We start from the raw sequence: 17,924 nt of genomic DNA, 5'->3' as shown, positions 1-17,924 counted from the left end.
GCCATCTGTCACACAGCAATGGAATGTAATGGAATACTGGTGGGAAGATTCAACCTCTACTGCCGTACCACCACCATCTGCCTCCAACACCGTGGGTCAATGTAAGAAAATAGGAAGCACTACTTTCAGAGCAACGTTTGTACAACACATCCTTGTCTCTCTGCAGGGTGATCCTCCTCTCCCATGGGAGGAAGATGTTATGCACCCAACTGCTGTGCTGCCTCCAATCCTGACTTCTCACCTCCTCTGCACCGTATCCTTCGCAAGATTGGGTGATTCATAGTATTGTACACATCTGTGGTTAAACTGTGTTAGTATCCAAAATTATTAAGCCTCTACGCTGGCATCTGGTTTAAAACCACCATACTATGAATCAAATCCATCAATACGGTGTTTAAAAACTACATTTCAATTAAAGGAGTCTCATAAAATTGGCAGCAAATCCCCCTGCTTGCCTAGAAAATAATTCTTTGCAAAAATGGCAGAATTGATAAAGAAAGATTTGATTTGTTAAAATTTAATCAATTCTGGCAACTATGAAGCTATTTTCAGACTTCAGAAAGAGACATCTCTGTATCGACAACTGTTTCAATTATCAGAAGTAGTGCAAGTCTTTTACTTTGGTTTTCCTCCTGTGTCTGTGTGGATATATGTTTTATTATGAATCAGTATTAACATAGTTTAACAAAGTTAACATATTAACATAGTTTATAATAGTAAAATATTTATTGTTCTAGAGCACTGCAATACACCATGTGGCATTCAGAATAAATGAAGTCTATGAGGTGCTATCTTAACTGCAGACAACTGTAATTAGGATTCAAGGTCAAGAGTACTCTGCCACCACAAGCCTGCAGAATATCCAGTTTGATGGGATTCTGGTCTGTAAGTAGGACTCTCATAAATTACTGTGGTAAAAATAAAAAAGTACTAGTGACTTCAAGGATCCTTTTCTTGTTCTCCATTCCATGAGAAACCCAGTGGCGTGAACCTTTTTGTGCCTGCACTTGCTTTGCAACAGGACCAGCCTGCTAGCATAGCCAGAATTACTTTCACATGCACATATATAAAAGGAAACAAAGTCACGGATAAAACCTAATATTTGCTAACTGCAAACATTACATCTTAAACAAAACACTTTGTCAAGTTCCATAAACGCACAATATGTTATGAACTCTACTTCCAAAGACAGTATGATTAAACATCTACCATCACAATGTAATGCCCTAGAATTTTTATTAGAAGTAGTTATGCTTTAAAATTAGGTTAGAGTACTGTGCTCTATTTTACAGCTGGTTTTTGAAGGCTATAGTAAGCTATCTGTTATAAAAGGGAAATGTATGACGGACCAGATATTTGATTGAGAACTCAAGTTGGCTGACGTTAGGAATACCTTCAATATGATAAATAACCATATAAAGCAATAACATGGGCTATGAATAGCTTGATTTGGCTTATCTGATGTGATTCAATATTCTGATTCTGGTTTATTCTAGCACTTTGTATTTTTGTGGCTATTCCTACAAGGGGATACTGATGGGAGATGTAGAAGCAACTGTGGCTTAGGGGAATGCTGCAAATGCTACCTCTGTTTTTAATAGCAACAATTTGGAAAATTCTTTCTGGGGACAAAAACTATAATTTGTCCGTAGAAATTTCAATTTCTATAAAGGTGTGCAATACATTTTGATAAAATTGTATTTTTGTAAGTCATTAAAGTGCTTTTTAGTAACATCATACTCATTTTCAATTGAACAATTATTAAACTATAAAACAAAATTGCATGACTCCTAAAACTGTAGTCTGGAGTTTTACAGTCTGCTATAAAGAGCTGTATTATTATAATACATTAAAGATGCTCAGGCTATTAAAACTTTTTTTAAATGAACTGTAAAATATTTTAGCGTTGATGAAATAATTCTAAAGTATTATGCTCTCCAGCAGTATACATGCTTAATATTTTGGTATAATGAAAAGCATACTAGTCAAAAAAACGTAATTTAAACTGTAATTCTAATATGTAAAACAAACCATTTTGCTATTGTTATCCTTCAGTAACAGAAATTTATTATACCCAACTTCCAACACTAAAAATATTTCACTGAGCGCTAGCTAATGATCAAACATAAGGCCCCGTCTATATGCCAAAGAGACTGAACGTTGCTTCAGCTGGTGCACATCTGAGCCGTGCTGATGATGGCTACAGAGCTGTGCCGATTACTACCAGCTGAGAGTGTGGGCTACACTTCATTTCACAAATCCTGACAGCTCCTGCAACAGGGCCCTATGTTCAACTACAAAGCTCGACCAAGGCTGGTACATGAGAACTATTTTCTGCTGACTGCTGACAGTTGATGCAATAGTGACACTAATATGATACATATGAGCCTACAGGGTATGATCCTTGGCTACATCCTCAAACTGTTCCTCTGATGTTCGAAAGAGAGGCAAAAGATCCTCTGTTCTTAGAAATTCATCAGCTATATTAATCAGATCTTGAACTTTAGCAGGATTTCAACAAGCTTAAAATCATTCATCCTGTGTGGTCCTGAAATTACTTGGCAAAGACAGTGAAGAACATAAGTGCAGCCTTGCTCCACTGGGAGTAGTCTACATGATCAGACACTAGCACACATGTACGCCTGTGTTCATTGGAAAGCAGGCTTTCGCTGTTGAGATACACTGTGTGTACAGCAATGCAGGTGGATTGCCGGCCATTTTCACAGTGATGAATACTCAAACAAGCACACAGAGAAACAAGAGCTGAGCCTCTCTTGCAGTGACCTGACCTTCCTGGGTTCTGTCAAAAAGGTGCAGGAATCGTGAAGTAAAAGAATACAGTGTCAAGGAACTATACACTTCTCAGAGCACAGTTTTGAGGATCCCTTCCAAAATGCTGCTGAAGAAAATAAGGATTAACGTAGTTGAAATCAATGTGAACGGACAAAGCTGCCTCTGTTTTAGTGAAACAGGATTTTGTTTAGTGCTATCCAGATTAGAAGGATACAATTAAATATAAAACTAAATTACCCCTAGCTGCCAGATTTTAATCTGAACATGTAAAGCACGCGAGACTCCTTTAGGTACAGCAGAATTGCCTCTAAAGCAAATTAAAGATGTTGCTTTTTCAGAAGAAAAGCTGCCAATAGGTGTTCTGTAAATCACTTCTACCAGCAAGCTGACCCCATTATGTCAGCTAATCCTGAAAATACAGGAAGTAAATTTAAATCTTTTCATATGAAACATTTAGTCAATATTCTATTTTTTTTTCCAATTTGTTCTGGCACAGCAATGGAAGTTTTATATTCTCGTCCGTCTTTTGCTCCAGACTGGAACTTTCTGTGCAGCTGCAATGTCTGGAGGAAGAGGTCCAAGTACAACGTCTCCCGAGGGAAAGGATAGGCAGGGCATTTGAAGGGACAGTGCTTGCTTTTCCACAGAATGAAAAGAAGCCGAATGATCGCAGGTGGTGTGGAGGGACCATAGAAAAGAGGGTGCCAGCCATATGGACTAGCTGAAACTGGGGCACAGGGGATAAATGAAGTTCATTTTGTCTTTGATCCAGAGTACAATCTCGACAGTTGTACTATTCCCTAATCAACTAAACAGCACATGCTGCCCATGTTCCCTGTTTATGCTCTTCCACTACCCATTTACCAGCACATGAAGCTCCATACCTACTGAGTCTTGATCCTCAGAATGCTACATGGAAGCTGTTAACTCTCTCCCAACACCTACACAATGCTTATAAATATTTGGCACACAGAATGCTGCATTAGATAATTGTAGATAGCATTTCAAACACCAGATTAGCAGACACAGGGGTGAAGAACTGCAAAACTTAGACCTACAAGCTGAAAGCACAGTCATTTCCAGTCTCAGTCATGTTTAAGTTCTGCTCTCCTCAGAGAACTGGGGGCTCTGTCTCCTTTTTTTGTCCTAAGGCTTGCCATAATAGATTCTTCTCAAAGTCCCAAGTTTATGTGGACTTATGGGAATCTATGGAAGAACAGCGTGCAGCATGATCCACACTGTTACAAACACTCCCAAATCATACAAATCCAAAAAAACTGCCTGTATAATTACCTACATTTCTCTTTTCCTCTTTGTTCCCCGGAAAATATTTGAGCTTTTAAAATCCTATCTCATAAATTTGGAATTCTCTTGCTGAGAATAAAAAGACATTGACATGCTGGACTCGACTGGAAAATATTTGCCTTTAGTCTGAAGGGCCACATATCTCAGTTATATGTGTCCACAGCTCACACTTCATCAAAACCACAAAAACCTTAAATTCCATCTGAATGCTGAGCCAAGGTTACCTAGATCAAGACATTTATAATAAACATGAGAAAACAAAGTATATTACCTCTGGGTAGAGAGTTGATGCAGAAAATTAGAATGAAATGTCCTTAGCCACTTTGATTTCTTACATTTTTAGTCATGTGCAAAATGTCTGTTCAAATGTTATAGCAAAGCCAGTATGAAAGCCTTAATATTTTATTTATCTCTGATAATTGCGGTCTAATCTAGTCTCATCTATCATTTGAAGTATATATTTTAGTATCATTTTTCATCTCCATGCATCTTTCCTAAATGCAGAAGCAGCATTTTTCTTGAAGAATACATGGAATAAGTACACATCCAAAGTAATTCTCTTGTCCTTTTCACATAATCCAACATGATGGTTCACGCAGTGGTGGCAAAACGTGAGACTGAAAACCACAACCATTTTTTGACTGGCGTGTACCAGTTATGACCAAGAAAGAGGGACAAACAAATAAATATGGCAGTTAAATAGTAAATATTAGAATGCAGCTACCTGAAAAAAAGATAGGGATGGCAATTGCTTAATAAAATATGCCTGTATAAGGACAACATTGTTGGCATTCATCTTCTGCCTTTCTGTTCACTTTTTAAATTTTCTGTTCATTTTTAATGCAGTGCTGTGGACCCTTTGATTGGCATACAGCACCTCAGAAATAGCTGAATTTGGCATTTTGTATAAAGCTAGCCGCTATTTCATATTTGTGTTTATAAAACTTCGCTATAAGCCATGATTATAGAAGGACTCTTGGTGAAGTTAAGCATCTTCCTGGAAAAGACGGAGTGCCAATTTAATGTAGGGAGAGAAAAAGGTAATGTGGTATACAAATCTATACATATATAAACATAAGATAAGCATATACCAAAAATCAACATTTCTCTGCACTGGCTGGAATTAAGAAAATATCACTATAATGGTAGAATAGTACATTCCTGTAGAAGTGGTACTTCGAAATGAAGGACCATTTCTAAATAGCAAAAATGATTTGAAAGTCCAAACCTTCAACAGGTATTTGAAATAAATACTGACTTCAGATAAACAAAGAGTATCTCATATTTTCTTTAAGCATTTGCAGCCATTCCAGAGTCCAAGTAGGCATGTGTGCAGGAGTACATGGCAGAATGACAGAGCCATTAGTGAACTCTCGCTTTTCGTACAACCATTCTGAACAAGTCAGGAAAAAATGTATCAAAAATTGCTCAGCCATGACACATTTGGCAGATTGGGTTAATGCCCTGTATTTTACAACCTCAGGAGGTTGGTATTTGTTCATTTCTATGGCAATTTATACTAATCAATCACTTCCTGCTCTTTCCTCCCTTACTGTATTTATTTCTATGGCAATTTATACTAATCAATCACTTCCTGCTCTTTCTTCCTTTACAGCATTTTTAAATCCACTAACTAGGATACGCAGCCCTGTGGCATCTCAACCATCACCTCCTTATCCCCTCTCTGTCATTGTCTTTCCATAATAATGCTTCAAATTCTACTTTTCACAATATTTAGGCTTTATTGCCCTTCTGAAATCTTTCTGCTCAGCTGCTAAGCGTATAACAAAGCCCTTCAGACTGCTTTTGGTAGCTCGAGTTCATGTTTTGAAAATACTACAAAGGCCTGTTTTTCATAGGAGGAGAGCCTTGGAATGAATACACTTCTCAAAGTGCGATATGAATGCTTCCAGTTCTTTTGTAAAATTTGAATTGAGGTTTAAGTCTTACATGCAAAGTGGCACCACACCGTCCAATAAACATAGGGTTTTTTAAAAAAAAAAATGTAGGCTTGTTTTGGCACTTTTTGCAAGTTACTTTAAAAAAATGCATTGAAATGTAAGAGCTTTGTTCTCTGTGGTTCAATTCTGACACAAAAGGGGCACAAAAAGTTGTAACCTGAATGCTGTATTTCACAAGAATAAATCTGTGTGATTCATGTAACTTCAGTGACCTTTCAGTGCCAACATGTCTATAGTATCTACAAAACTGCAGATCATTTATTTAAAGGATGCAGTCTTTCTTAGAGACCTTTACTTCTGTCAAGTGCATCAGGGGAACACTTGAAGTCAACAGCACAGCTTCAAACCAGTGTTAATAATCTCATGGGGAACATGACCTCAGAATGCCGGAGTAATAGGAGTAAGGTAGGGAGGACAGCGAAGAACTTTTATTTTGAAAACTCTGGGACATCTGTTAAGACTTGAAGAACATTTGCAAATCAAACCAAAACCAATGGGACTGTGATCACCTGCCACCTCTTAAGCTCATTATTTACTGTGTATTTTGGGAGCATCTGGAGGCCTTACACTATAGGGAGCTGTACAAAAATTGAAGGAAATGTGATCTCTATCTTAAAACTCCTTAATATAACATGAAGTGAATTAATAATAGCCCAACTCATTTTTGCTTTAGATGCAAGACTTTCTGAGTTCCAGACTTAAAAGATTATAGTTCTTTTTAGCATATTTCATTTGGTCAAATGGCTTCTGCATATGGGAATATAGTGCCTACAACCATCTTCTGTTCATCAATATCTTACAAACCTTAACTAATAATGAATGTACAGATATGAAAAATCAAATTAAAACAGAAGCTCCTAAATTCAACACTATCTACCATTAACTCCCATATACTTTGTGAGTCAGTAATGCCTCAGAAGAATGTTAATCTACATTGCTTTTTATCTCATGCTCTTTCCTGCCCAGATTTCACAGTTCTCTCTTGCCCAAATTTTTCACACTTTCTAAGGGCTGCACATACATCACTGCCTTGACCAATAGGTGAATCTCTTTAAAATCCAGAACCATCGACACACTACGAATAGGCTAACTGAAACAACAAACAAAATGGCTGCAGCCATTGGCCAAAATTACATCACAACTTTGAGCTCAATTTAGGAAGACACCTGATCCAAAACAGTTTGTATCTTTGTCCAGCTTCTTCATCATGTAGCATCCCATATCCTCAGACCTACTCAGACAAAAAAAAAAAAAAAAGAAAAAAAACCACCCTAAAATTTACTGCCAGTAACCTAATAGAGAAGTTGGAAGAAGACAGCATTTCACGATAGCTAACACTCAGAGTTCCCCTTGAGCTTGGCTTACTTGGGGACTAATTTAATCTGACATATACTGGCAGGGTTTGGAGAGCACCACATTTCTATCCAAATCTGTGATAACAAATTAAATACTACTACTCCCTTCGTTTCTGTAACAGAGAGGCAAAAAAATCATTTGGAAATCTGTGTGTTTCTTATTTAAAACAGTTTTGTAGTATATCCAGCTTGTAACTACAACATGGGAAAAAATAAATACTCTAATGCGGGTAGGTATTCGTGCAGCAGGAGAGACTGCACACAACTCCATGAACAACTTTCTTTCATGCACTGCAACAATTACAAGACTTTCTTACCTGCAGGTTTGCACATGCTGGTGAATCATTGTGGGTGGGTATTTCATTGTTGGCGGTCTCTGAACCTGTGTTTTTAAGTCTGGAAGCTGTTGTAGTTGTGGCTGTAGTGGTCTGTACCGGTAAAATTGGCTGCCACACATTCACATCAGTACCATTGCCGAAAGCCTGAATTGCGTTTTCTGTAAAAAGGAATTACAGGCAATTTTCTACTTCAAAACAAATGGATGAAAGCAGAAATTATTTTTATTATTATTTATTACTCCATTAAAAAATTTGTATTTATAGAAACTCAATTTTTATTTTGAAAAATGTATTTTAATTTTGAACATATCAAAAAAATGAATTGAGAGCCAGACAATTATCCGATGCAGCCTCTCCTTTGCAATGTTCCCAGTCATTCTTGACAGAAGCTCTAGGTCTTACTGTAATCATATCTGCTATCAACAAAAAGCATCAAAAATTTACTTTCACCATTTAAAATATAGTTTTAATTTTATGTATTAACTGAGGCAGGTAATGTAACATTGCAAAGTGAAAACAGAGAGCAGGCACAGTACTGATTTACTTCTACAGCTTGTTGTATTAAAACTAATATGCCCATAACTAGAAAATGGCTTAACTAAGACAATCTCTTCCTTACAGTTTTCAATCAAAATCTGCATAATTAGGTGAGAGAAGCATGCTTAAACTAAAACTTCACAATATAAAAGTTAAAAAGCTTATCATGGTTCCATGGGATTAAAGAGTGTGTTTATGGCAAGAGTAAATTGGTTGGGCTTTTTAATAAACAAATAGAAAAACAATTTTTAATCAGGTCTTTGGGGATTCAACACGGATTTAGGGATTTCTTATTTCAAATTCTTTGTATAAGAAATCAAACAAGATCACTGGGGACTAATATGCGGAAGCTATTAATACTACTTCTCAGTGGTATTCCTTCCCTTATAAAATAATTTACATTTAATTCTCATCTGAGAAAGATGTTTTTTATTCTAATATTAGTTCTCAGAACTCTAGTGTACACAGAGAAGAATTTATCAAAGGCAATCAGTTGGCTTGATGGAGACACACTTGTAAGACTGGAGTGAATTTTTCCTGCTTTTACCTAAATAAGGAATATACAAAGTGATATTTTCCACACAGAAAGTGTTCCTAAGTGTTTGAATGACTTCTTAAATTAACAGTAACTCCTGTTAATTTGTTATCAGGATATTAATGGCATTAACAATAAAAAAATAAGTAGAACTTTTCCTCTACTCTATGAGGGGAAAAGACATTTTATTACACCTGAGAAACCTTACCGTTTTCATACTGGTAGCAAAAGGAAGAACATGGGGTCTCCATGCCTAAGAATGTTAAAAGTAATCTGTAACACTGTAGAAATTAATATTCTCAAATTAATAAAATTTGATGTACCAAGGCATGTATAAATGGCAGCACCATTACATATGAAGGAGGTCTCGGGCTATATCATTAACTTTTACACAATTTTGAGTAAATCCTTCCCAAGCTTAATAAAGAGTTTATCAAATGGCAATTCAGGTAACTCACTTTTTGTATGTGAAGCTCCCCATGTATTTACACAAGTGCTGTCTACTGATGAGCTATGAATGGAGATTTTCAGACCCTATCCTGAAGCGCAGACTGATCCCTCTGTTAATAGTAATGCAAGCATATTGAATTGGAAGGGACAGTCTGAACCATCAAGTTCATTTGTTCCTTTTGCTCAAAGAAACAGCGTATACGTCTCATAATCTGATGAATAATTACTTTTAAAACAGGGAAGATTTTTTTCCCCCTCAGAACTCCTGCTGGAAAGCTGTTTTTTAACTTTAGTCTGACGGTTAAAAAATTTCCAATTCTGAGCCTAAATATGTATGGCCAACATCTCCCTCTTTGTTTCTTTGCTAACATTGTCCTTTACATTAAGTAATTCTTTTCTCTCCTTGTGCTTGCCACTCTAATACAATTTCAGAGGACAAACATGTATCCTTTCAACTTCTGTCCTGCCAGGCTAGGGGAGCCAAGTTCTTTTGGTCTCCTCATTTATCTGAAATTAAAACTCTGGTGCACACTCCACATCATCCAATTATGCTGCTCCAGGCAGACAGGAAATTTGAAAAGAGAACCTGCCAAAATTGACTCCACTGAGCCATTCTGAAATTTATAACGGTCCCTAATTTGGGAGTGAGCTGTACTGAAAAAAAATCAATAATTTAACAAAATCTTGAAAATCGGTACCATCCAGGCTTGTGTTAAAACCAGACGTTTGAGATCAAGTAACCTAAAAAACCTGAAGCATGGCCACAAACTGCAAATGCAATCCAATTTGTACTTAACCTACAGCAGATCCTTCATGAAGTACATGCCTTTTTTCTACTCAGAGTTCTTAAATTATACACAAGGTCCTGATTTGCTGTATTTTTTTTTGCGTAGATGCTCCCTGATTGCTAGGGTCCAAACATGTAAACATATTTCTATATGATACACTTCTGTTATTTGAACTTTTTTTCCAGCCGCCTCTTGCACTTGTGATCTTGCCCATAAGCTGCAGTACCAGGAATATTTCTTTGCTCAAGTTCACTCAGTTCTAGCTCTTACGCCTACAGCAAAACCATGCTTACAATGTACAGTGATGGACTTGATGTTTCACAACACACTCAAAGAATAAAAAACTCCACAAAACATGCTAAAACTCCTTTAATGACATATTTTAATTTTGTACTTACTAAGGCATGTGTTGTCCTGGAAGAAATTCAGAAATTTCAGGCATTCATCTATGTCATTACCACTGTTGCTGCAGTCACACCATGGGGCAACACTGAGACTACTTGAGTCTATGTAGTTTGGTGTCATCACTGTGCCTATTAAAAAACAGCGGAGTACAGTACTGTCAGCGCCCTTCATACTGAAATATTTTTCCCTTAGAAGAAGACAAACAACACTTTGTAAGCTATGTATTCAGAGTGCAGACCCATGGTAAGTCTCTAAGTCTTTAGCTTCTAGACTTAAGAGATCCTGGCTGCCTTTGCCCCCCAGTCTTGTGCCAGATTTCATACCCCTGGTTGTTTGAACGTAACCACTTTAGGGATTGTAAAATGGCTCACACAGTAAAGACCCGTTCCCTTCCTTCAAAAAGGTTTATATTGCAACACCACATAGAGCTGCATCAGCAGAACTGACAGGTGAAAAATTGTAGCACAGGGATGGAGCAGGAGAAGGTGGGAACCTCTTAAAAGGCTTTTGCTGCCAAATCAAATATGTGTAGATTTACACTCTAAATATCCAATCTTCTTCTTTGCTTGTGATTTCTATCATTTTCCTTCTAGCTGCAAATAATATCTGAAACTAGACGTCCAGACCTGAGCTACCTCCCCAAGTCTGCAGCCATTGTGGAAAAACAGCTCTGAAAGTCATCAGCAAGGAGAATGATAGTCATGCTGCAGGCTAAACATCTTGGAAGAGTGGTAACCTTATGGTGCTGCTAGGGGACCTGCCAGTAGAGTGGGTTATGGCAATAAACAAAGGCAAAACATAACCAACATGCATAAAAGAATACAGTAGATTCTTTATGGGTAATAAACTACACAGGTTAACCACAGGTTAACTCCAACACACTTACAAATTCTTGAATAAATGTTCTCGCATTTCTATGTCAGCTCAAAGCTAGCAAGAATCACATGAAACCAAAGAATGTGTTATATGTCTTAAAAGTTATACAGGAACTATTCACCACCCATCTGAATAAGGTAACTGTTGTAAGATCAGCACTTATTCTTAACTAGGAGTCTCACTGAAGGCATTGCCTCAGTGTGTCAGAGACTTCAAATTCCCCTAAGGATTGAGAAGTCTGAATCTTTATTTTATTTTGTCTCACCAAACAGCAAAAATTAAATAAAAAGGGGCTGGTGTTCCAGACTTGTACCGATTACAGCAGTTTCAGGAAACAAGTCCTTCGCTGTGCAATCTACAGATCTAGGACAGGCTATAAATCATGTGGACATGTGGTCACAGCTGCTCAAGACTGACATCAAAGTAGTCATTAAGAAGATGTAATAGATGAAGGATAAATATTAGAGACTTGAAGTGTACACTAGCAAAGAAAATTTGGTCCATGGGTCCAGGGTCCAAAAGTCTGAAACAGCACACAGGAAACAGCTATCAAATACCAGGCTAAAAAAAGAAATGTTCGAAATAACACAAATCACAGAATGACGTGAGATAGCCTCTCAGTCACCAGGAAGCGCTGGGAACTGAACAAATCAGCATGCAAACTAATTCATACATGATGTGGGAGACAAAGGAGAGCAGACATTAAGGACTGGCCTGAGAAAGGCAGTAATGTACATGAAAATGAACACAGTGCAACTGCCAAAGTCAGAAAAAGCATCTTTTGTTTTCTTTTGGGATGTCTTTAAATTAGAATGCAATCCCATGCGTTTATCTACTTCCAACTTTTAACAAATAGTTGTGGTACTAATTGCTCAAATTCTACCTGAGATTAACACGTGAGTAGATACAACAGTACAAAACTTACTAAATGAAGGTGTAGAATTCAGTAAAATAGGCAAATATCATTTGCGCCATTAAAATGAAAACTTGACAGTGGATAAATCAGAACAGGAACGATGTTAAATTAAAATAGAACAAGTGAAAGTATCTACCCATTATTTGTTTGATGGTTCAGTACACTGTTTCAACCCTGTGACATGATCTGAAAAGAAGTGAGAGAAAACAAAAAGCAAGAGGATTTTGCAAATGGAAAGAAAACAGTCGGCCTCAGAAGAAGGATAAGTAGCAAACACTTAGTGAAGGGTTGAGAAAACAGAAAGGTATTGAGGAAGTTAAAAGGTCGCTGAGGAAAGACTTTCTAATCACAAAGAGGTAATAAAGTAATTAAAATGGGTCAAGACAGGGGCTAAAAGAGTAAGAGATATGAAACTATGATTAGGGTTGACGAATACTGGAAAGACAGGACAAGGAAAGTGTATATACAGCACACAAACTGTACATCCAGCAAAAACAGAGTGGCTGAAAGAGCAGCTAGTAGAAAATCAGTCTGTCATTTAAACCTGGGGGCAGATGTGAACCCAAGCGGATGATATGCTTGGTTTCCTGGGGTGGATTTTCTTTTTTCCCTGCAATGTGCGTGCCTTCCCCTCCTCCTCCCTCCTCTAGCTGGCATCTTGGAAATTCTGCTGAAGGACACTAACAGATCAGAGAAACCACGGTGGTTGGCAGTAAAATAGGACATGCTTGGTTTAGTGTGCTCTCTGCATCAAATAGTTTTGTGACACTCTCAATTTTGGGGTTGTCTCAATTTTCGACGCAAAAGCAGAATTGACCTGAGCACAGCCAAGAGGTTTCTCAAATTAGGGCCAATTAAGAATGAGGAAATGGATGGTGGGTCCAGAAGCAGGGTGCGCGACTGAAGTTGCTTTGACTCACACATGATACAGTAAATCAAAGTCAACAACAGGAATTTGCCCAAGACCAGTGAAGGTCATGAAATGCAGTAATTACCAATATTTAAGTAATAAGAATGTTTTCAGACCTCCTTTTGCACGTTGGGGGCAGAAAATATCTTAGCAAATGAGTATTACAATAAAAATCATTTGGCCACAGTCTAAAGGCTATGTACTGGATCCAAAAGCAAGCGTCTGGTTCTGCAGCTCCAGCTTATTCATACAAACTCCCATGGAATTCCATAGAATTATGGAGGAATTAGATGGATTTTGCTGAATATGGATGAAAATGTGTCAGAAAATGAATGCTAAAGTAGATCTTGAAGTCAGCAGTTAGAGCAATACCCAACTGATGCTGGAGCACAGACAGGTCCAGGTCTAGGCTGTAAGCAAAGCACTGAATCTCAACCATGGCTATCTTCAGTCTTATTTTGCATTTAGAATCACAGAATTGCTCAGGTTGGAAAGGACCTTCAAGATCATCAGGTCCAACTGCAACCTAACCATACTGCTCTAACAACCCACCGCTAAATCATGTCCCCGAGCACCACATCCAAATGCTTTTTAAACACATTCAGGGATGGTGACTCAACCACCTCGCTGGGCAGCCTGTTCCAGTGCTTAACAACCCTTTCTGTAAAGAAGTTTTTCCTGATATCCAACCTAAACCTCCCCTGGCACAACTTGAGGCCATTTCCCCTTGTCCTGTCACCACTGAGAAGACACCAGCCCTGCTCTCACTGCAGTCACCTTTCAGGTATTTGAAGAGAGCGATGAGGTAATAATTTAATAATTTTCACCTTTTTTCCTTTACATGCTGTAATTCTTTAAAAATATTAATTTCTCCTTATTACCGTAACAAGGAGCCTAAGGTGACTCACTAAAGTTTTCCAAGTTGCTGTGAAATATACGTAGCTTTACGATTATCTATATGATACCCGATGCAAACTGTAAAGCACCCTAAGTGGACTAATTTCCATGTAACTGGTAAAGCCCCTCACAAAAAACTGTGCCTGACTGACTCTTCACACTTAAGTCATTTATTTCAGGCAGAATTCCACTAAATTCAGTGAAGTTAACTGATGTGCATCCATGTACGTGACAGCAGAATCACGTGCACTGTATCTTCCACAGAGAATCCCAATTTTCCTGAACAGACTCTGTAGAGGCACAATTTTTAGCACATTCAATGAAATAGCTGAATTTAAAAATATTCTATCCTAATAAATAGTATTTTATCTTAATTAAAACACCTGGACATCCTGGAGATCTGATGAATTAATGAATCTGCAACAGCTTCTTACCCAGAGCCTATCTGCAGATAGTAGAAATACTGTACCTCTAATTTTGATCCCAGATACCCTCTTATAGATTTGATAGTTCTCATACAGTTCACTCCAGTTTTATATCAGCTTGGCATCAGAAGCAAGAATTTACTGCTTCAGTACATGCTTTGGTAATTCGGTTTATCAGAATTACTTTCAAGAAGTAAAACCTTTTGTAACAGCCGTCTTTTTGCATGTATCTAGAGGCTGACAAAAAAAAGAAGAAAAATGTTTATTTTTCCCTTTGAAAATTAGATCTCCTTTTGATTTCAGTTCCTTAGGGATCCATTCCACATTTTCGATGCTTGACAGCGTTTGGCAGCACAGTCACCAACAGCAACACAAAAACACCTTACTATATGAACTGGCCCATCTTTGAGCTTAAGCTGAAATATGGATCCAACAAAACTGTCAGCAAGATTCACTAGGTCCAGCAAGAACTTCTTGGCAGCTCTTACCCAGAAGTATCTATTAGTAACAGTTACTCTTTGCCAGCAGCTAGATTTCTTAATCTCAATGACTAGATCGGATTTCAAGGCTACTCAATTCTATCTTTTAGAGTCAAATGACATTCTGTCATAACTGTTCATATGTTATAGCCTTTGCATACTGTCTTTATCTCTTAAGACACAGAGGCATGTCCTCCAAAATTATGATGTTTTATTTTACCAGCTGCCCCATGGACTTACCTCACTTGCTCAATGCTAGAGTATTAGGAAGGGTAACAAGTCACTAAACGTGGCTTTCAGTCACTTTTCAGCAAAACCCAGCCTATTTCAGAATTTTTTTATTTCAGATATTATCTCAAAAGAGATTTATTTAACAGCAGAATCTGCTTCAGGGCCTCAGCTGGGACCTTCACACCCAAGAGAAGTGGCTATTACTGCATTGCAGCAGGTACAGGCTGTAAGCTTAAAAGAATCTTATCTGGTGCCCTTTTAAAAATCTGTTTGTTTCAGAGTTCTGACATTCACTTTTCTTTATTGCCCAACCATGGTATTTCTGTAAGTTCACCTTCCCGAGATGACCCCTCTCTTTCAGGAATCAAATACTGTATGCGAGGTATGGAATCTGACCTACACACTGGCATCCTGTTGCCAGTTGGGAAATTGGCAGTAAGGAAAACAGACAATGCTGGGGAAGGAGAGGTGTTCGGAAGATAAATTTGGTCGCAATTCCTCTCCATTGACCAGCGCCTCAGAAAACCCTTAGAGCACAGAGAAGGAGATCGTGGAAAAAATAGCAGCTCCAAGCGAAACAAGGCTGAGTTGGTCTATTATCACATTCCTTAAATGTCCAAATGCCTTGTTTCTAAAGACTGAGAGGTATTTTAACCAATCTTGTGGTGAGAGCTGCAAAAACTACCAAGCTCTAGTTATACTGGTTCTTTTTAGCTTCTTACTTGATGGTCCTGCCCAGATGGAACCACCGCTTTACTTTGTAACCTTAATTCATATTTTTCTATTAAATTCAAGCACATTATTCTCTATCTTCAATTTTCATGGAATGTACAAATTTACCCCAGGAATCCCTGTAAGGTAAAACAAGGCCAACACATTTAGTTGAGAATTTTGCCTGGAATCAACAGTATTACATCTGTATTTCAGGAGGGTCTTCAAAATATCCTTTGGGCAGATTTTCAGATGAAGCAAGCCCCCACTGCTCCCTGCATTCTTACCAATAAGCCCCGAGTAAGCGAGGAGGCAGTCAGCGTAGTTCTCTTTCAGACAGCTACTAACAGAGCGTGACTCAGGCTGGCAGTTTGTGAAAAAATCTGCAAGGCGAGATCTGTAACATGAAGAAAAAGCGTATCTTTAAAAATCAAGCCTGCAGGCATTCTTACCTTTTACAGTCTTTTCATTTTTCGACAGCACTTAGTATTTTTAACTTAAATATACATTGGACACATTTCAATTGATGAGGGTCTTTTACCAGAATCCATTTCTGAAGCCAGAACAAAAAAGTATAAGAAAACAGCAAGAAGAGACAAAATGACAGGGAAATACATGCCCTTTACAAAAAGAAATACTCTGCATTTTCATGCCAAAAAAAAAAAGATAAAGAGTCATTCTATCACGAGTGGTCATTTTACCTGGACCTTAGCTCTGGAATCTGTTATTGTGTAGGAACAGAACAGCTTCTGCTGGTTTTCTGATTACACAAAACTGTATGATTGTGCTTCCAGAGCCCTTTTTCTCCATTACCTGAGGCAGAACCAGCTTTAGTACTGCTCTGAGTTTCCAGGGAATCGGTTTACCCCTGCTCTGCACTGGCCTGGAGAACCAGCTGGCTGAATTGGTGTTGCAGGCAGATCCAGATGGCATGATCTGCACAGCCCCCTGGAGCAACGGTACTGAGAATCTATTTGTTCCTGTAAAATGTGCATTTATCCAAAGTCTACAGCACTGAGCCCTGGGCTCAGAAGAAGGGAACGTGTGCTCTGCATTCAGTTCTGCTTCAGTATTATCTGTGTTACCTTCATTTACCTCAGTTACCCCATTTCCAAGAGGGGGAGAGCATTGCTTACATATGGAAAGTGATTCAAGACAGGGGCTGAAGCTATTTCGCGATTAACAAGAGCTCCTAGCAGCCAGGAATGGTTCTGTTAATTTGTAATTTAAAGGCCACACAACACTGCCATCCCGGTCTTTAAAATTTGAGAGGTTTCACTGAGCTAGGGCAAGGTCCACAATCTACAGTTTCTCTCCTGCCCATCTCAACCTGCTCTCCGCAGCGGTGCTGGTGCTTTCAGTTAGACTTGTAAGCCTCTTGGAGCAGTGACTTTTTTTTATTTATGAAGTCATTTAGACTTTTGACTCCATGAACAAAATGATTTCACCTCCTTGCTTCGATTTTCTCCTCTGTGAAAAGGGATAAAAGTGTTCTCCTGCTTAAAACAACTCAGAGTGATGCTTCAGAATAAGGTGCTTAATCTTGGAAAGCCTTTCAAAATCAGGATAGTACCACAAATGTATTTCCAGCTCTGCTCCAGCGTTATGTAGATTTGTAATAGAAATGGTCTTTTTCAGTTTTGCAGCAAAAACACAAAAGTTAGCAGAAACAAGCCATTTGCACAGATTTACTGTATTTCTTGACATGCTCCAGAGACTAATTATCTTTGTTTGCTTTATTGTTTTACCTATCTCAGAATGGGAATGGATGTACATCATTAATTGGCCTGAAAATAGTGATGGGCAAACTTCAAAAGATTCACAGGCTTAGTTTGAGAAGCATTCTATAAATAGACTGCATGCAAACTGCACCTGAATTCATCTGAGCTTTTCTCATGACCTCTTTTTAGATCCATACCAAACTGTACCAACAGCAGCAAAACTATGGTTGCCTTCAAACCACAGTAAACTGTAAGTTTTCTGCTCTCTCCCTTCACTTATTTAACCATTTA

At 38.1% G+C, this 17,924-nt stretch overlaps 1 protein-coding gene across 1 annotated transcript in view; it reads right to left on the bottom strand.

Moving 5' to 3' along the window:
- The window catches only part of GFRA1 (GDNF family receptor alpha 1), a 143,976-nt gene that overhangs the window by 24,430 nt on the left and 101,622 nt on the right, over positions 1-17,924 (bottom strand). Inside the window, exons 5-7 of the mRNA XM_021399248.1 lie at positions 16,200-16,309; positions 10,461-10,595; positions 7,732-7,910 (exon numbers count right to left, since the gene is read on the bottom strand). Coding sequence (XP_021254923.1) covers positions 7,732-7,910; positions 10,461-10,595; positions 16,200-16,309 — 424 coding nt within the window. The remainder of the gene's footprint in view (positions 1-7,731; positions 7,911-10,460; positions 10,596-16,199; positions 16,310-17,924) is intronic.

Source organism: Numida meleagris, chromosome 5 (genome assembly GCF_002078875.1).
Source record: "Numida meleagris isolate 19003 breed g44 Domestic line chromosome 5, NumMel1.0, whole genome shotgun sequence".
Classification (NCBI taxonomy): domain Eukaryota; kingdom Metazoa; phylum Chordata; class Aves; order Galliformes; family Numididae; genus Numida; species Numida meleagris.
The sequence above is the reverse complement of the archived record's forward strand: the minus strand, read 5'-3'. Positions and strand labels throughout refer to the sequence as shown.